Here is a 20,399-nt window from a genome sequence, read left to right on the forward strand (position 1 = left end):
CCCCACATGCTTCAAATTCACCCAAAATAGTCTCGTTCGTTTGTGCTTCGTTTGTGCTGGTTTGTGCCGGTAAAATTTTCGTTTGTGCTGCGTTGGGTTTTAAAATATCAGAAATTGAATTATAGACGATGACGTCACCAGCCCCCCCACATGCTCCAAATTCACCCAAAATAGTCTCGTTCGTTTGTGCTTCGTTTGTGCTGTTTTGTGCCGGTACAATTTTCGTTTGTGCTGCATCGGCCTTTAAAAAAAATACATAATAGCCTATAATATAATATAATATAATATAATATACATATATTTTTTTTTTACAGTAGCTAGTTGAAGTAACAAGGTAAGACCGAAACGGATTAAATTAATCAAAAGGGGAAAAAATATCAAAAATTAAATTTTCCACAAAAAATATTAAACATTAAAAACAAAAACAAACAAAAAAAAAAAAACATACGCAATATGTAAAAAAATATAATACAAAATACAATACAAAATAAGAGCCTTTCTTAAATGAGCAGTGAGCACCAGTAATAATTGAGCACAACATCAACATCTTATGATTTCTAAAGAATAATGTGACGTTGAAAACTGGAGTAATGATACAGAAAATTCAGATTTGACATTACAGGAATAAATTACAACTGAATTATATTAAATTTGAATTATATTAACATTAAAATATTAATTATATGAAAATATATAATCTATTTATAGGCTAATCATTTTTCACAATATCAGCAGCACTTCCAAACTGTAATACATTATAGATTACTTTGTTACTTTTATTTAAAGGAAATTATTTAGAGTACCTTACAATAAAGGCCGTCTCAGAATTGTAATGCATTAGCTACTCCAGTTACTTTCACCAAAATAACTACAGAAGTAGAACTTAACATTTCTCAAACAAACGACTAGGGCTGTGTAACAATATGCAATATGAAACCAAAATCCCGACGCTCCATCCACGGACCTGTGTTGCGGTGTGAGAAGGCAGAATCGCGACACACCCCTTCCAACTCCTGAGTCCAGATCCAATGCTACCACATCTTCATATAACTATTATTTGAAGTTAACATTATAAAATACATAGACTTACACCACAAAAACAGTTGAGGATAAATTCTTTAAAATTGGTCAATTCCAGCGTTATGGACGTGACATTTGCAAGTCAAAACTTGAAGTATAAATTATCAGAATAAATTAATACCAATATATTGAAACTGTCTGTTATATATCCATAGGCTTCTCCCTTAATAAAGGAGTCCAGACATTAAAAAAATATCAGTCTACTCATGCGTTTTATATTTAATATGAGGGAAATAGCATGTGCGTTACATTTTTTTTTTTAGTAATTCTGCGCAAACCAAAAGTAGCCTAATACTAGCCTACCCACCGGATGAAGAAGCGTTGTCTCTCCGCAGAACATAAATTATTCATTTTATTTAATTTTTCGTGTTTGCATTTATGAGGAAAAAACAATGTAACGGACGGAGAACTTCGTTACGGACTGACCACTCTGAAAACGACACTAAAAGACTGCTTTAAAACTTTCACAGAGACCTCAAACAGAAAGCACAAAGCCTTTCTTTAAGGTGAAATTCGTTTTGTATTAATTTTATCTTAATTTCAATCATTGTTTCTTCTACCAAATGCCAGGATTTAATAGGCAAAATAAAATGTTAATAGGCCTATATCAGACAATAGATAATCAGGACATAGAGGCGCCGGCGCCTGAACTGCAGTTGGTCTCATAAATGAACCGAAACTCAGCGCCTAGACCTACTTGCATCACAGACATGTCTACTTTTAAACAGAACAATTCAAAACGAAAGAAAACAGACTGCTCTCTGCTTATGTATGAAATGTGCATTTCTCTGTGGTGCGTTCATGAAGATGCAGGCTGGTTGAAGTCATTTAATGGGCTTGTGAAGTCACCGTCTATAATTCGCTTTCATTCACTGTCTAATATTTTAAAGGCCGATGCAGCACAAACGAAAATTGTACCGGCACAAAACAGCACAAACGAAGCACAAACGAACGAGACTATTTTGGGTGAATTTGGAGCATGTGGAGGGGCTGGTGACGTCATCGTCTATAATTCAATTTCTGATATTTTAAAACCCAACGCAGCACAAACGAAAATTTTACCGGCACAAACCAGCACAAACGAAGCACAAACGAATGAGACTAGTTTGGGTGAATTTGGAACATATGGGGGGCTGAGTGACCTCAGAGCGACCTAAAAATATCATTTTAATATCTAAAAAACCGAAGCAGCACAAACGAAACTTTTTACAGCACAAACCAGCACAAACGAAGCACAAACGAACGAGACTATTTTGGGTGAATTTGAAGCATGTGGGGGGGCTGGTGACGTCATCAAAAATAATTGAATGTATAATATTTTAAAACCCGAAGCAGCACAAACGAAAATTTTACCGGCACAAACCAGCACAAACGAAGCACAAACGAACGAGACTATTTTGGGTGAATTTGGAGCATGTGGGGGGCTGAGTGACCTCAGAATGACCACCTAATATTATTTTAATATCTAAAAAACCAAAGCAGCACAAACGAAACTTTTTACAGCACAAACCAGCACAAACGGAGCACAAACGATTGCGTCTATTTTGGGTGAATTTGGAGCATGTGGGGGGGCTGGTGACGTCATCGTCTATAATTCAATTTCTGATATTTTAAAACCCGAAGCAGCACAAACGAAAATTTTACCGGCACAAACCAGCACAAACGAAGCACAAACGAACGAGACTATTTTGGGTGAATTTGGAACATGTGGGGGGGCTAAGTGACCTCAGAATGACCTAAAAATATTCTTTTAATATCTAAAAAACCGAAACAGCACAAACGAAATTTTTTACAGCACAAACCAGCACAAACGGAGCACAAACGATTGAGCATAGTTTGACGACGTTTTGCGTTGGGTGGGGGGCCAACTTCACGCAGGTAACAAACCTGCACAGAAATATGAGGCAGGGTTTATTTTGTTCGTAAAGACCAAAAACAGGTTCGAGGGTGTGAGAGATGAAAGGTCAGTGTAATGAAACGTCTGGTGTCATTCTCAGGGTTGCCCCCGACCCCCGTGCAGCTGCTCTACCCAGTCTCACGCTTCAGCAATGTGAAATCACTCCAGCATCTGTGCCGTTTCTGCATCCGACAACTCGTCCGCATAGACCACATCCAGGAGCTGCCCCTCCCCAAGTATGACTCACTCACACTTTACATCATTTTGCCCATTTAGATTTCTGATACACTATAATTCTAAAATTTTAGGTCTGTAACATATTTTTGAAAGAAGTCTTGTGTGCTCACCAAGGCTGCACATTTTTTTAAATTAAAATACAGTAAAGACTGTAATATTGTGAAATATGATTACAGTTTAAAATAACTGTTTTCTATTTTAATTTATTTAATTTTTTTATTTATACCTGTGATGCCAAAGCTGAATTTTCAGCATCATTACTCCAGTCTTCAGTGTCACATGATCCTTCAGAAATCATTTTCAAATCACTGATGTTAAAAACAGTTTAATATTTTGTGGAAACCATAACACATTTTTTTCAGGACTCTTTGATGAATAGAAATTTTAAATGAACAGCATTTATTTGAGCTAGAATGGTTATGATAAAAGGTTATGGGTGTATCACATATGTCTACCCACTGTTATTATGTATTATTGAAATAAAATTGCTTAGCAATTTAAAGGCAGAAAAAATTTGCATACAAAGTGTCTGTAAATACGAACTTTCCTATTTTTCCTATCTTAGACCGCTCATTGTCTACTTGAGGAAGTTCTATTACTATGATCCAGAGGAAGAAATGTACCTGTCAATCAAAGGCATGCGCCAGGCAGCAGGCGTGGAACAGGAAGCCGAGTCTGAAACATAGCCAGAACGCTCCTTTTCACTGTAAGTACTTGCAGCAATGATATTTTACATATAGTATGTTGCACTCAATGCCCTGTAGCCAACGTATTAAATTAACGAAACATAAATGGGTTATTTTTTAGGATTTCTGTGTGTGGGTAATAGATGGAACAGCACATGGACACTTCCTGGTGCACAACTCTGCTCCAACTCCCTGCCAGTCTTCCAGCAGAAGCCAATGAACATCAGCCGACTGGCCCCTCCTCTTAACCAATACGCGGACAGAGGGAGTACAGAGGAGTGCTGGAATACTGTCTATGTTGAGCAGGCAAATAAATCCAGAGACTGACATGATAGACAAAGGACTTGAAAGGACACTGGACAGCAAACAGTGGACTTAAAAAAATAAACAAAAGAAGTTAAAGTTTAAAAGTTAAACAAAAAAACGAACAAGGACATTTGACTTGGGGTACTAGCAAAAGCCTTCATCTGTAGGTTATATTACACTGGAGTTTTTAAACTGACCTGTTTGTGAATCCGTCTCTGTTTGGTTCTTCTTGCTTTCCTCATCAGGCCCCTGCCCCTGCCCCTGGGTGGAGTGTGTGACCCCTTTATTTGTCCTTTCCCTGATTGTAACTCCTTCAGTCTGATCAGGCCACATGAACTGTATTTTGAGTAAAGACAAAGTAAACTTGAAAATAAGGTGGTTGACTTTTTCACATTATTTATGATTAAGGATAATTGCTTGAATTTAAGTTGGTCTCTCTATTGGATGCATCTGTTTTTCCTTGCAGATCTCTATGAGTAACCATGTGCTTGTTTGTTTGATTTTGGTACGTACTATCATGGTGATTCCAATTCAATTAATTCCATGGCGAATTATCATGGTGTTCTGTATTAATAGCATTGTATATGACTATGATAATCTTTCAGTACCATGGTATTGCCAATTTGCTACCATCATTATATAATGGTAACACCACAGTTATTTTTTTTCGGAGGGATATTATCCTAAACTTTTAGCTGGGGATATACACGTTGTATTTTCATGTTTTATGAGGACTTTCCACAGACATAATGATTTTCATACTGTACAAACTATATGAGATCCCCCTTACATCAACCCTACCCATCACAGAAAACTTTCTGCATTTTTACATTTTCAAAAAACATCACTTAGTATGATTTATAAGCTGTTTTCCTCATGGGGACCAAAACATGGATTTAGCCAACTTTGTGGGGACATTTTGTCCCCATAATGTAGGGTTTACCAGCCCACACACACATCTAAATGAGGGTGATATATAGATTTCTATTGTTTTTATATGCAGCTGGTTATAAATACTATAACATGCCGTTTTTATAAATGAGGACTTCCCCAAAAGGCAGATTTAGCTCAATTTTGGGCACAAATTTGTCCCCAACACATGTAAAAGTAGGTACACACCCAAATATTTCCCATACTTCAGTTTTTATATTCAGCTAGGAATGCATAAAAACTAAATTTAACTAATATTGGGGTAACAAAACAAATAGCTTTTACAAAAAGCAAAATGTCATGTTGGAAAATGAAATCATTTTGTTGTTGACAGAGCAGCTGTTTGTTGCATTATTGAGATGCGCCGTCCATCATCTGCCTAACGCGTTTTAGAAGACAACAACCATATACTCTGATGGAGCACCCACAGTCCACGCAGGTTGATCGGTCGATATTGTTGTCAATTACTTTTGATTGATATGCTGTTTCCATTTCTAACTGGGCGAGCTAAACGTCAGTGAAATTCAAACCGGTGTATCATTGGTTCGGCTTATTATTTTGACGTCTTCACAACTCCCGCCTTTTTCCTGAAAACTCGACAACCTATTGGTCATATATATATCCTTCAACTGTCATAGAAATACTACCATATCCCATTGGCCGGAACAAACGTCAATCAGACAAATGCTGTACTCTGAGTGGTCAGAACCGCTAGCTCTCGCTGATTGACAAGTAACCAGATTGGCCAGAGGGCTCTGGTGGGGCGGTATCTCGTGTGGGCTTTTCAAGGCTTCACGGAGAGTGAATGTCGTCATGAGCGGTGGGTAGGAATTATAACGTTGGTGTTTATATTACTATGTTACTTTCATAAACATTCTATTGAGCGAATGAACCGATATATATATTATGTCGTAGCTTGCACACACGAGTTTTAAAAATCACGCGTAGCACAGCGATTCTGCCAAATGCACACTTCCGGAAACACGGTTCTTTTCCGCAGCGAAGAGTTTATCTGGCTAGTTAGCACATTAGCATGCTAAGCAAGCAGTTACCTCCTCCATCAGCGCACTCCTGAGTCTGTCTGCCCGCAGACGGAATAACTCTTTCATAGCGCGCTGCATGGTCGTAGAAAGACGTAAACGTGTGGACGGCTGATTAAAACATGATATAAAGAAATTCTTTAAAGCACTCAATCATAATAGCTCAAGCACTTGCAGACATCTGACGTTTTTAGCCTGTTAGCGTTAGCCGCTGGCTTCAGCCTGAAGCTTTAATCAAACTGTATTTTGCATTTATATAGGCGTAAAAACTTAATTTTCTTACTTCCAACCACGAATTTGACTGTTCATACACTCGCTTTGATTATCAGCGTGTGTGTCAAGATTTTCAGCCTGATTAGCTTGTTGTGAGAGCAAGTTTTTCATGTAGTAAAGTTGCAAAACCGTTGAATTTGATGGCAGAAAGATCACTGTGGTGTAATTCCTTTCGACTTACTATGAAATGTAACGACTTCAAATAAAGTGTATAACTAGTTCATTTTGCTAGCTCTGACAGCCAGTTAGCAAGCATCATAACATCAAGTGTTTATTTGGGTTGCGATCTGAGTTCTTTGTACATGCATCGTCAAAGACGTGACAGTGCTGGTGTTTTACCTAAAAGATGTGTATATATAGCAGAGCAGTGGATCTCAGTTCTGGTTCTGGAGGAACCCAGCACTTCAGGACCAGGATTGAGAACATCTTATAGTGTAAAGTGCCACTGAGTGCTATTAGTGGATTGGGTTTTAAACCCTAACCCGCTGAATCACTCCTCTCCAGGGTTTAGATTACAGCAGGTAACGCCTTCTTTTGAAACAGTCATAACTCATAACTGAAAGTGCATGCCATTCATGTTTTGTTTATTTTGACCAATCCGTTTATTCGATTTCAGTATTTCCAGTTCTCTATGCAAACGTTGATCACAAACTGTGGTGCTTTAGAAAATAAGGACATGCAAAGTCTAGGCACAGAATTATATTAAATGAGTTCAAATAAGTCCTACTGCCTTATTTCATTCTCAAACGGAAGTCACATTTGGAGAGTTGTTTTTTCCCCTTGTATAAATAGATTCACCTCCTTCTTACAGATCAAAAGGACAGTATGGCCACCACTGTCGCAGTCAGCCCCAGTGAATATCTTCAGCCCTCCACCACCGCTTCTCAAGTAAGGTCCCTTGAGGCGATATTTTTACTCAATTTGTTTTTTTAGAGATGCACTGATGTAAATTAGTGCATAATCAATAATTATCTTCATGTTTTCAATGAAATCTAAATTAGTCATTTGAAATGCTTAAAATAAATTACAAATACTGGTAATTCTCAGATTGCATGTTTTTATATATTTCACATTATGACATATTCAGATAAAATGTCTCATAAATATGTAGAAAAAAGTTTTTTTCTGGCATCATATTGGTTTTTGCTGCAGTTAATGTATAATTTGAAATAATTCTATTTTTTTAATGAGTAAAAAGAGGGTAAGTGTAGCGATAACATGGTAATAGTCAATGCTTTCATCAAAATATTGATTCACACTCCAAAAAACAAAAACAAAAGAATTTACAATTTTTATTGATCTTATGGGGAGACGCAAATGTTTCGGCTCTCAAGCCATCTTCAGTATGACAGTCAAAACTTTTTAATCTTTGTGTATTCACTCATGAATTAGAGGTTATTCACTAGATAAAATGCTGTTTTAGTTTGAAGTTATGATTGTTAAATATTCTTGCTCTCCTTGGACCTAAAAAAGATGCAATTTTTTTTGACTGCTTTCGGAAAGTTAAAAGTGCATGTTAGCATCATAACATTTGCAATGCACCAAATGAAAAATAGATATCTGTTTAAATTTAAAGTTATTACAAATATTTAAGTATTTTCAGAGTGTAGGGAGACTCGATTGTGTAATTTGCGGTGCTTCATGAGAGTGGGTGGCGCTAAAGAGATTGTTTGGCACGTTTTGACTTTCTGATAGGTGTAATTTTCTGTACAGCGTCATGGGTAATGTAGTTTTTGCCACGAATTCCACTGATTATTTTAAGAATAAGTTGAAATAAACTAGGCTGACGGCTTCAACAGAAGCAAATAGCGTTAATTAACAACCTCGTCACTCACAGTAGGGCTGTCTTTAAAGGGTTATAAGTTATCTTTAAAAATCTATTTTTAAACCCGACTCTATTATTATTATTACTCTGGAATACTTCATTCTGATTGGTTGGTACTGCATTCCACAGTCAAGTTTTTTGGTATAATTACTGCTAAACTGTATTCATTTTGTATTTCTATTGACAGCTGTCCAAAACAGCAGTTTTCTTACATAGCTGTGGCAGTTTAATGTCTTTTTGTCTCTTTCTTTACACGTAATGAAATATTGTTATTTTTTTCATGCTTGTATACTAATAATTTGCTTCTGGTAATTGTGCATTGACATGCTCACTTGTAGGATTCACAGCCTTCCCCACTGGCACTTCTGGCTGCTACCTGCAGTAAGATCGGGCCTCCTGCCGCCCAGGCCCCAGTCAGCACACCACAATCTCAGCCAACCACACGCCGTCTGCACCCCATCAAGCCCGCCCCTATTGCTCCGGCTCCTCCCAAAAACCTTGGCTTCCTCTCGGCGAAAGGGAATGTCATCCAGCTGCCTGCGGGACTTGGTTCGTCAGGGGCCAGTCCCATTGTCTTCACTATTCAGAGCCCTTCACGTCCAGCAGGCACATCCAATGCCAACATCCAGTACCAAGTGATCCCTCAGTTCCAGGGGTCTCAGACCATTCAAATGATGCCTCAGGGAGGACAGATCCAGATCATCCCCGGAACCAACCAGGCCATTTTCACCTCACCTGTCACAGTTCAGGCTGCCACACCGGCCCCGCCGCCTCTGGCCCCAGCGCCGATATCCCAGCATAAGACGGTGGCTATCAAGCCATCCTCCCAAAAGCGGCGGCAGAATAATGCCAATGTAAATTCTAACATTGTACGACTCCCTAGTGGACTCACGCTCCCTCTTAACGTTACTACTAGTGATGTGGGAGGAGCTCATATTGTAACAGAGACTGCTGCTGCTCCAGTGAAGGGCAAGAGGGGAAGGAAGAGACAGGTGGCTATAGCCCCGCCCCCCCCTGCCCCTCAACCGGCCTCACCGCCACCTGTAGCCGAGCAGGTTGAAGCGCTGCTAATAGAGACCACAGCCGACAACATTATACAGGTATGCGCGTTTCTGTTATTCTGCTTTGGCTTTTTAAAATCCTTGAGTGCTTTTAGCTCATAATTGTGTGATTTTGTGAATTGCTGGTTTCCTGGATGTCATCTGATAGATTCATACATTAAAGGGGTGGTAAAACACGATTTCACTTTTCTAACTTTAGTTAGTGTATAATGTTGCTGTTTGAGCATAAACAACATCTGCAAAGTTACAACGTTCAAAGTTTAAAGCAAAGGGAGATATTTGCTTTTAAAGAAATAAATTTCTAAGAACTACAGAAACGGCTGATAGGGACTACACGACATTCCTGTGGGCTTGCTGACATCACTAAGCCCAATATTTACATAAACCCCTCCTCTGGGAACACAATACATAACGGGGGCAGGGCCATTTTATGTTGCTTTGAAAAAGAGTTGTTGTGGTAGTAGCGAATCACAACACACTGGGCCAGCTAACCAATCTGAGCCCATTGCGTATTTTTTAGGGCGGGGCTTCATAGAACCAGGAAATCATCCGACCGTTTTTACAAGGAGGGACAGAGCAGTGTAGAATAATGGTTAAATATGTGAAAAATAATGTGATATTTTAAAAACGAAGCATGAACAAATATTACAGTGCACCCCACAAACACAATCAAGCCTTCGAAAAAAGGTGTTTTACCACCCCTTTAAAATGACCTTGTTTGTTTACGCTGTTCTCTGTTGGCATCTGTGTTAAGGGAAAATTATGAACTTATCTGTCTGTTTTGGTCATTCTTATAAAAAAACAGTTGTTTTGTGTTTGTTGTTGTTGCACAACCTGTCCTATTTCACAATTAAAACCTATTGAGAAATAAATATATTTTTAAGATTTTGACATTGTACTTGACAGTTATTATCACTATCATAATGCCAAAAAAATCATTCTCTACATTACAGTAAATGCAAAAAAGAATATTTAAGTTATAAAGTATATTTACACAATATTTGTTTTAATGTTTTTATACTGATTTTAAATCAAATAGTTGTTAATTTATATTAATCTCGAATAATTATTAATCATTAATACTTAACAATAATTGAATTTAAAAAGCTGATATTTAGTGTTATTTATCTACTACAAATTTTTTATTCATATTTTGATTTATCTTTTTTTTTTTTTTTCCTTTTTGTTAGTAATTTTGATGCTTTGCCATTTTTAAAAAATATTACTATTTAGAGATAATTAATTTTTATTTTAGTTTTAGTTTGTATTTCTTTTAAGCTAATCATTTTAGTGCTTCAACTTAAAATTGTTTCAAGTAGATGCCAAGGCAACATTGCCAAGGCAACAAATCTAATAATTTAGATTTCCATTTTCATCCAATATTTATATTTTATGTCAGCTTTATGACAAATATTGTTAAAGCTACACTGTGTGTAATTTTTTAAATTGATTCTTTGCAAAAAACAAACACTTTGTTCTTTCAAAATTATAGGTGCTCATTAATGTGTAATTAGCATAGAATCTGCCATTTAGAATACATACAAGCGAGTCGCTCGAATGGCAGAACCAATGTTGCGCCTTCATCTTGAAAATACATTAGCCAAAGAGGGACATACCTGGAAATACAAGCTTCGCCTTTTGCGCTTTTACACTCAGTGGCACCGTGACGAATGCGAGGGGGAGATTATTCGCGACTGCCGGCAGATTTTAAATAATACAGCCACCGTAGGAGTTAAAACGCCCTCGGAATGGGAGGGGCTAGAAAGTAATATTCAGTTGGTTATCATATACAATTTCACTGCTAGATAGGAGAAAATCCTACACAGTGTAACTTTAAAGGGGTCATATAATGCCATTTTTGTACAAGCTAATATGATTCTTTAGGGTCTAAATTAAAAGTTTGTAATATACTTTAATTAAAAATTCTCATTAGTATTGTAAGAAAACACTCATTTTACCTGGTCAAAAACAGCTCTGTTTTCAGCACGCCGTTTCAGTGCATGCGTCTTTAAATGATAATGAGCTTTGCTCACCCCGCCCCTCTGTTATGTGTGTACACCGTTTGAAATAATAACACAATAACCATAACGCGTTGTTCAGGTCGAACGGCTTGATTTGAGAGAGGGGAAAACATATAAGGAGATTAAAAAAAAAAACACTGGATGGATTTTTATCATTTTATGATGGTTGTGTACAGGCACTGCCAACACACATTTCAGTACAATCAACTTGTTAAAGTGCATGTACCATTATATGACCCCTTTAATATTTGAATAACCCTTTTTACAATCATGAAAATGTAATGAGAATAATGGTATTAAAATGGTAATTAAAAAAGTCCAGAATTTGGCAGAAAATATTCGTCAATAATGTCACAATGCAAGAAAAGCTGAGTGAAATATGACCTAGACAAGTTTTTATAAAATTCACCCTTTAAGTAGGTAGGCAACTGTTTTTGTTGATTGCGTCTGTTTCTGTAACAGGCAGGAAATAATCTCCTGATCGTGCAGAGTCCAGGGGGGAGTCAGCCTGCCATGGTGCAGCAGGTGCAGTTGGTTCAGCAGAAATCCGATCAGCAGGTCGTCCAGATCCCCCCGCAGGCTCTAAAAGTGGTACAGGCCGCCTCTGCCACACTTCCTCCTGTACCACAGAGACAGACAGTCACGCCCAGTGTGCAGGTGTCCCAACCAGAATCCACACAGGTACGTCAAAAGACCTTAGTTTATTATCTCTTTTAGAGGTCGACCGATAGTGGATTTTACCGATAATTAGGTGTGCCCACGCTGGCCGATAACCGATTAATCATCCGATAGTTTTTTCTAATTGGGTACTGAATGAAAACAAACATAACACACAAAATAGTGCTGAACCTTATTACAAACATTTCAAAACAGTACTGAACCATGAAATGGTGATATTAAACATTTCGGTCGGGCTTGCGTGTGTTTTTGTTGCATTGCTTAACCACTAGAGGTACTAGTAATGTTAGCGTCCTCTCGTCCTTGACGGCAAACATACTGCTGTTCTCCACTAATGCAGCATCTAGTCAACAAATTAATTACTTAATAATGATATGAAAACACATAGTGTACTGTACTTTATGCATACATAGTCTGTTTTAAATCCGCATCTGAAGTGTCCCGCTCTGTGCAGCGCCATTTCACGTGTCAAAACAAACACCACTTGGCGTCAGTGATGTTTTTGATTGCGCCTCTAGAGGCCGCTCTTGTAGTGTTTAATGAAAACGCACTCTTCTCAGCCGCCTCAGCAACATGCATGTTTGCCAAAACCGATCAGTCGGTCGACCTCAAATCTCTTTAGAGTTAATAATCAAATTGAAACAAGGGCAGTGAATCTAATATGTTCATTACATGTCCATTTGCAAAAACTCTAAATAAATCATGAATTATCTAATGCATGTGCTCTGCTGTGCCAGGTGCTGATTAAAACAGCCTCAGGTGAATGGCAGGCTGTACAGCTACAGGAGACCACTGTGTCCACGCCAACAACACCCACCAGCACCCTCACATCTACGATGGTCACTAAAAAGGCTCAAACGGGGACAAGGAAAGAAAGGACTCTGCCTAAAATTGCCCCGGCTGGGGGGGGTCTGATAACCCTGAATGCAGCCCAGTTAGCTTCTGCTGCTCAGGCTGTTCAGACCATCAATATTAATGGCGTCCAGGTGCAAGGTGTTCCTGTAACGATCACCAACGCTGGGGGTGAGTAAGTGCTGCGTTTTGACAAACAAACGCAAAAGGCTGCGTTTTATTATTATTGATTGTGTTACTTAACTCTCGCAAAGACATTCATTGTGAATGATGTTAACATGAGCTGCATTTTGATTGATGCGTTTGTGTCTTTCAGGCCAGCAGCATCTCACAGTGCAGACGGTTCCAGGCGCAGGTCTGCAGTTGGGCGGTGTGCAGACACAAACACAGACCATGCAGATGGAGCAGACGCAGACACTCGCACTGGAACTGCAGAGTCAGCCAGGAGAGAAAAAGCGGCGTATGGCCTGCACCTGTCCAAACTGCAAAGACGCAGAAAAGAGGTAGCATATTTTTTATTTATAAACGTATTTAAAATTCTGTGTGAAATTCCGCAATCCAATCAATCGCAATAAGCTTTGTTACTTTTGATTTGAAACAAAGTCTCGGGTTTCAATTTTTGGTGCTCTAGACAGATCGCTGTTGTTGCCTCAGATCAAGCTATGCACACGCGAACTGATCATCTCTTCCACTTTACTACTAGTTACAGCACAAAATAAACATGAATGAACATCAGAAGGAATGTTAAAAGATTCAGTACAACTTATTAAAATCCGTATCACGTCTCATGTAATCTCTCATTCAGTGTTTCAAACACGGAAAGACGTCAATAAGACAGATTGAGAACAATATGTCATGTAACGTTACATTTACCTCAGAAAAGCCATTCAGTGACCATAAATTCAATAGTCAGCTAGAAAAATTAAATATATCCACTATATTATATATTCATTATAAATAAATCTGTCAAGTTTTTATGACTGCCACCATTTAAATGTTTATATTTCAAGAAACAAATTGGAGAAGAAACATAATTATGTAATTATTATAACTTTATTATTATAAAAACTTCCTTGTGAATGAAAGTGTTTGTTTACAAATCATTTAATTTTAACTTTCAATATTATCGTAATGTAGTACCAACTGACTCCCTGTATAGTTTACAGCATGAGTTTTTAGATATTTTTCCTTGAGAAAATTTGCCATGTACTGTACCTGATATATATCCAAAATGAATCAACATCAAATCGAATCAAATTGAATCTTGTTAATCGAAATCGAATAGTGAAATTTGTATCAATATACAGCCCTAGTAAACACAACTTAATAAACTCCACAGAGTAAGCTTCCTTTTAATTTATTTGAAATCAGTTTTATTTTTTATTTTATTTTTTCAAATTCTGTTGTTTTCGGTTTTGTTTTCTGGATTCAGTATTTTACGACTTACATATTTATCAAAAATGGAATGAATTATCTTATCATTATCTATCTTAAAATGTATTCAAATAAAAAAATACATTTTCAACCATTTTTTTATTCAAATAAGGTGCTACACAATAGAATTCTTGCTTAAAATAATTATTGTTGCTTGAGTGATTGTAGTAGACAGAACTGCACCATTCATTCACACAGACAAGCAGAATATGCAGACTTACATACAGACTTTGTAGGGACGCACACCTGATAATCTAGATGTAACCTAAATATCGAAAATGAATATGTTTATTATTAGTATCATGGATTTATTTTTTCAGATAAATATCCATATTGATTTATCGCCCAAACCTAGATTGCTTTCCTAATGAAATCTGAACCCAGTAAATCTGCTTAAATTCAAACAATAAAGCTGCTTCAGCTGGAAACACTATTCAATGGTTTTGGTGCTGTTCCATGTAGGTTTATTACCCTTTGGATATAACTGTGATGCAGATTTCACGATGATCGAATTTCTCAATAACACACTTGATTACCATTTTATAATGAATGGCTTTTATGAAAGGACATACTCATTGTGGCAGCTTATATTTGGTTTTTATTTGCAACAGGCCAGGAGAGGTGGGGAAAAGAAAACACATCTGCCACATAGCAGGCTGTGAAAAGACCTTTCGAAAGACGTCCCTGCTGCGGGCGCATGTCCGACTGCACACGGGAGAGAGACCCTTTGTGTGCAGCTGGGTCTTCTGTGGAAAACGATTCACACGCAGTGACGAGCTCCAGCGACACGCCAGGACACACACGGGTATGCAACCTCCAAATATACACATGCACAAAATACAAAAGTTGCTTTGCTGTGTAAATTCTCTTTATTTAATTTTTTTTGTGTCTGTTTTCAGGAGACAAACGTTTTGAGTGCAATAAGTGTCAGAAACGTTTCATGCGGAGCGATCACCTCACAAAGCATTACAAAACACACATCAACACAAAGAGCCTGTGAACATCATCTTTCACAGAGTTTTAGGAACTTTGGGGAGGATAAATAAGAGAAACACTCTTTCCGGGGTTTGAAGGATGGAAGGAAACAGAGAGGTCAACACCCCCCCCCCCCAAACCCCCCTTCACGTGTACGACATGACCCTGGAAAGTTACCTGTTTATACCAGCTGTTTCAGGGTAGACTACACTCCTGCTGTCCACTTTTTTTACTCGCTCTTATTGTCAGAGGAAGGCTGGCAGGCCGTAAAGTGCGGCCCTCACCTGAGATTCGCGAAGAACATGGGTGCCAATTGTGTCTTGGTGCGGTAAGGACGTCTGTCTCAGCACCAACAGACACTCCAGCCAAGAAAATAAGTTACTTTACCCCCCCACCCCACCCCCATTTAAAATTTTTCACATGTATGTTTTGGTTGTTTTAGCTATATCATGCCCCTCACAATGAAGTGTAGCAGCTAATGGACAGTGTTTTCTGGCTTTTATTGTGTAAATGTTTGTTTTCATACACACAAACATACATTTGTACATACTATGGCAAATTTGAATACAAAAGCGGTTTGGACAAACTCTTTGACCCAGTTAAATTATTTTCAGTTATTAAATGATTTTTTTAATGTCTGCTTTAGAATTTTAAACGGAAGCTTGAAACTTTGTATAACTTTAGTTGATTGGTTTTAACATTTGTGATGGTTTGGGAAAAAAGTATTTTGGCTTTTACATACTTGTCCAATGTTAGACAATCATGTCGTGCATAAAGGAGATAAATAGGAGGGTAAATATCTTGGGATTTGCTACACGTTTAAGGGTTGATCCTCATATGAAATAAGGAATAATTTATTTAAAAGAAGACGTAAATGGAATTGAATATGCAGATTGTGTCTGTTAAAAGATTGCTAATGTGTCCATTCAAAAAAAATGTAGATAAGAAGTCATGTTTATGTTCTGTTGTAAAGCAAGAAGAAATTTCTCACAAATGTGATTGTGGTTATACCAATTTAAATGTTTTTATTTCATTCAAGGTACGTGTAAAGCGGCTACTGGATTTAATGGTTCGTTAAATTCAGTCATTCCATTTAAGTTAATCTAAGTTTTTGTCCAAGCTCTCTAAAGGAGGCCCTAAGAGGGGAAACAAAATCTGTGCTCATGTATGTTTGTATAGTGTCTGAGTTCATACTGCTCTATTTGGGTGTAAAATGTAGGATCATTGTTACATAAATGTGTATTGGCTGTTGTTGCCAAACATGAAAGACGTGGACTGTGTACAGTGTAAATGAGAAGGAAAAAACAACATTGTATAGTTTCATTCCTATAATATGTATGACTAATAGATTACCCTTTTTATTGACTAAAAGTTGCCTTAGTCTGCAGCACCCCATATTTAAAGAGATTTGTCTTTTTCCAGGGAACTGCATTTGTAGACCTGCTTTATTTTTTTTGTCTAACTTATAAATTGTTACGAAATGCCAATTTATGTGCACTGACCAAATTCAGGGTTTTCACTGAGTGGATAATTTAATTATTTGGTTTATGTACCTATGTTTGATTTGAAAAAATAAAAAGTTATTTATCTATCCTTGATAAACCCCACATTTAAGAGCCCTGGCTTTGAATATCGGTAGGTAAACTTGTGTTTGTATAACTTGTATTGAGGAGCTTAGACCAGAGAACTTGCTATCTTTTTCTACAGTCAAACCACCTCTCCCACTCACCTAATAAAGCATAACTCAAAACATCCAGTGTTTCTCTGTTTTTGAATGCAATAGTTCAGCCAAAAATACCATTCTTCTTCATCATTGACATCATTCTCATGTTTAACCCATATAGGCCTTTTTGCCATGACTGTGTGCAAACATCAGGGGCAAAGCTTGTACATTTTAGACTTGAGAGATAAATGTGACCTGATCAATTTACCCCAATTAAACTATGAGTGTAGCATGTTTTAATCCCTGTTAAATTTGTCAACAAATGGCTGGTACATTTACAAGTGCAGAGTTTTTTTTTTTTTATGCTGCTGCTGCTAACCTATTGGGAACAAGCAAAAGAAAGCACATGGAATGTACTGATTTCATTCACTAGAGGGCTTTGAGTCATGTAGACAAACAAAATTGATAAATAGGGAATACTAAAATATTTATAAGGAAAAAATAATCTAATGTTATGGACATGATTAAATGCCTCTTCATGATTGAGCGCCACAAGCTGAATAGGTTGGTTCACAAACCGATCAGACAATACCTCAGGTTGAAAAGCCGGATTTGGCCAAAGTATAACCTGATTATTCTGAGGTCCCCATCTGGGACATTGCAAGCTCAACAAGAGGACATACAGCTCCCCTACCCTTTTGGTTTATGTTCTAGCCGAGAGAAAAGCAGTCCTCATACAAAGACTCTTAATATCCACTTGTTAAAGTGGCTTATAAGGTGCTGAGCGTAGACTATTAAGCACCACCTGCAGGTCCCACTGAATGTGCACTACACGTGTTGGTGGATTAAGACTTACTGCTCCCTTAAGAAAAGCCGCCATTAAAGGAACACTCCACCGTTTTTTGAAATAGGGCTTATTCACTTTCTTTCCTACATTTAGATAGGTGGGCAAATGCATTTTTGTCTCAGTGCATGCATTGTTTTAGTTTGACAGGGTCGGCGCTAGCTTAGCTTAGCATAATGAATGGAATCCTTTGTTGCCAGCTAGCATGTCCTGATTACTAATTACTAATTACACCTAATTATTTCTTGTGGCCTGCGTATTCACAACAAGTACAAATAGCGATGCAGATTAACACTAGGCGATTTCCTAGGCAGATATTGACTTATATATTAAGGACTATATTAGGGGGAAGCACAGGCGAAGCACTGCTACTTGGGCATGATATCTCTGCGCCCAAGTAGCAGTGCTTTGCCTGTGCTTCCCCCTAATATAGTCCCAAGTCAATATCTGCCTAGGAAATCGCCTAGTGTTAATCTGCATCGCTATTTGTACTTGTTGTGAATACGCAGGCCACAAGAAGTAATTAGGTGGGTTTTTTTATTTTTTTATATCACTTTTACTCAGGACATGCTAGCTGGCAACAAAGGTTTCCATTCATTATGCTAAGCTAAGCTAGCGCCGACCCTGTCAAACTAAAACAATGCATGCACTGAGACAAAAATGCATTTGCCCACCTATCTAAATTTAGGAAAGAAGGTGAATAAGCCCTATTTCAAAAAATGGTGGAGTGTTCCTTTAATCTGTTCATACCAATCAACACCCCCCATTCATTTGCGTAAACCCAATGTTGCCACAGTCCTTCCCATCCGGTAAGGCAAGTATCCGTTGTCATTACTTACCTGCGTGCCATGGTTTACCTTCAGTCCTAACGCAGTGACATGCTCCAGTGACGCTGTGTTGCTGGCAGCCTGATAATAATAAAAATAATAATACATTTTATTTATGCGCGCCTTACGTGACACTCAAGGACACATGCAGATAAAACATATACAATTTTTTTTTGGTGACACTCAAAAATACCTTACATGCAGATAAAACGCATACAACAATTTGCAAGCAAAAAAAAAACACCACAACCGATCAGAGACACATATACAGTATCACAGGTATGCCTGCCCAAAGAGAGGCGTTTTCAGACGAGATTTAAAGATGGGAGAGAGTCACCATTGTGAATGTCCTGTGGAAGCAAGTTCCACAGATAAGGAGCAGCGTAGCTAAAAGCTCGAGATCCCATGGAAGGTGTCGAGATCCCCTGTTGAGGTGTCCTGGCACAGAGCAACCAGTCTTCCAGGTACGGGATAATCAACATGCCCTCCCGCTGTAAAGGTCCTAGTGCCACTTGCATACATCGTGTGAAAACACATAGAGAGAGGGAGAGGCCATATGGCAGGACTTGATATTGGTATGTCCTGCCCTGGAACATTAACCGAAGAAACTTTCTGTGATGAGGTGCAATGGGGATGTCGAAGTATGCATCCTTCAGATACACAGAAGTAAACCACATGCATGGTACGATGGCTTGCAGGACATCTATGACATGGATGGGCCTGAAACTTCCATCCTTCTTGCAAACAAGGAAGTATTTTGAATGAAATCCCCCAGGAAGGAAGTGAGCACGGGACAGCAACTCTGATGCAGTATTGTCCAGTTGGATAACGTTCATAGTAGAATTAAGTGCTCTTGCAAGAAATCCTCTTGCTGAGAGACTGGGTGATGCCAGAAGTTTGAATGGCCCAACAGAGGAAGAGGTGGGTCCAAATTCAGTTTATCGAGTGCCATCTTGAGGGTATCCTGCAGTGAGAATACCACTGAAGAAGCTTGAACCGTCATCACTATGGAAACGTTGAGACTTGGAATGCGAAGACGTTTCATCCAGGGATGTAGAGGTCTTCCCAGTCAGATTTCTTGTGGCACGAGAGTAAATTTCAAAGATGGTAGCAGTCGGTAACTCTGGTGTAGTTTGACTGGAGCGGGCGGTCTGACAATAGCCCAGCCGCTCCCAACACCCTTTGATGAAAAAAAACAGTCCTGGAAGAGCTCTACAAGGGTGTATTGTCCTTATCTAAACCTTATCTAATTAGTCAGAAGTCGCAAGAGACTTCCTTTCTGGAAAACTGGAAGCCAGCTCACACCTGAGAGGCCAACACACATGCCCTTGTCCCCTAAATCACATTCCAATGAGTAGCCTAGGGGACATTGATAATAAGACAAGTGGTACATTGAATATGGGCATCAATAAGATAAGATAACTATTATCGGCCACACCAGTGGATGATCGTTCTGTTTATTCTAATCGTGTGCTTGTCTGCTCAAGCTCGTTACAACAGGATGGATTCTGACTGGATGTCAATGTGTTTATTGGTCATCAGCTGGATAAAATCGTTCTGAAAATGATTCCAACAATATCGTTTCTCTGAGCCGTTGTCGTTATAGCTGTGGTGTGAATTCTGCTATTCTTTAATATTGAGAATGATTTTTAGAACTAGATCGTTATCTTTATCGTCCTTGGTGAGAACGGGCCTTAAACGATTATTTCTTGGGATTTAAGAATATCAGTTCATAAAATTTGTATATAAAACTGCATGTTCATAAAACAT

At 38.2% G+C, this 20,399-nt stretch overlaps 2 protein-coding genes across 6 annotated transcripts in view; both read left to right on the top strand.

Moving 5' to 3' along the window:
• Positions 1 to 4,584, top strand: part of socs7 (suppressor of cytokine signaling 7) — a 29,160-nt gene extending 24,576 nt beyond the window's left edge. For both annotated transcript variants that reach the window (XM_081358535.1, XM_081358534.1), the window contains 3 exons: positions 3,078 to 3,213; positions 3,780 to 3,920; positions 4,022 to 4,584. In XM_081358535.1, the coding sequence (XP_081214661.1) occupies positions 3,078 to 3,213; positions 3,780 to 3,900 (257 nt within the window). In that variant the 3' untranslated portion in view covers positions 3,901 to 3,920; positions 4,022 to 4,584. The remainder of the gene's footprint in view (positions 1 to 3,077; positions 3,214 to 3,779; positions 3,921 to 4,021) is intronic.
• A 1,309-nt stretch (positions 4,585 to 5,893) lies between these two features.
• Positions 5,894 to 17,036, top strand: sp2 (sp2 transcription factor). 4 transcript variants are annotated; one of them, XM_081358541.1, is made up of 8 exons: positions 5,894 to 5,956; positions 7,261 to 7,337; positions 8,613 to 9,374; positions 11,819 to 12,037; positions 12,772 to 13,057; positions 13,203 to 13,389; positions 14,932 to 15,125; positions 15,220 to 17,036. In XM_081358541.1, the coding sequence occupies exons 1-8, from the start codon at positions 5,950 to 5,952 to the stop codon at positions 15,318 to 15,320; spliced, it is 1,833 nt and encodes a 610-aa protein (XP_081214667.1). In that variant the 5' UTR covers positions 5,894 to 5,949; the 3' UTR covers positions 15,321 to 17,036. The 4 variants fall into 4 exon arrangements, with proteins under 4 accessions (XP_081214667.1, XP_081214668.1, XP_081214670.1 ...); XM_081358542.1 differs by having other exon boundaries at positions 5,931 to 5,974; XM_081358544.1 differs by having other exon boundaries at positions 5,931 to 5,956; positions 7,242 to 7,337.
• Positions 17,037 to 20,399: the final 3,363 nt, after the last annotated feature.

This window comes from Scardinius erythrophthalmus, assembly GCF_964197995.2.
Source record: "Scardinius erythrophthalmus genome assembly, chromosome: 25".
Taxonomy (NCBI): domain Eukaryota; kingdom Metazoa; phylum Chordata; class Actinopteri; order Cypriniformes; family Leuciscidae; genus Scardinius; species Scardinius erythrophthalmus.

Bases quoted from the DNA above. Each gene is read 5' to 3' on its own strand.
- sp2 (XM_081358541.1), top strand. The intron at 7,338-8,612 runs GTAAGGTCCCTT...GCTCACTTGTAG, and splicing joins CCTCCACCACCGCTTCTCAA to GATTCACAGCCTTCCCCACT. The intron at 9,375-11,818 runs GTATGCGCGTTT...TTTCTGTAACAG, and splicing joins CAGCCGACAACATTATACAG to GCAGGAAATAATCTCCTGAT.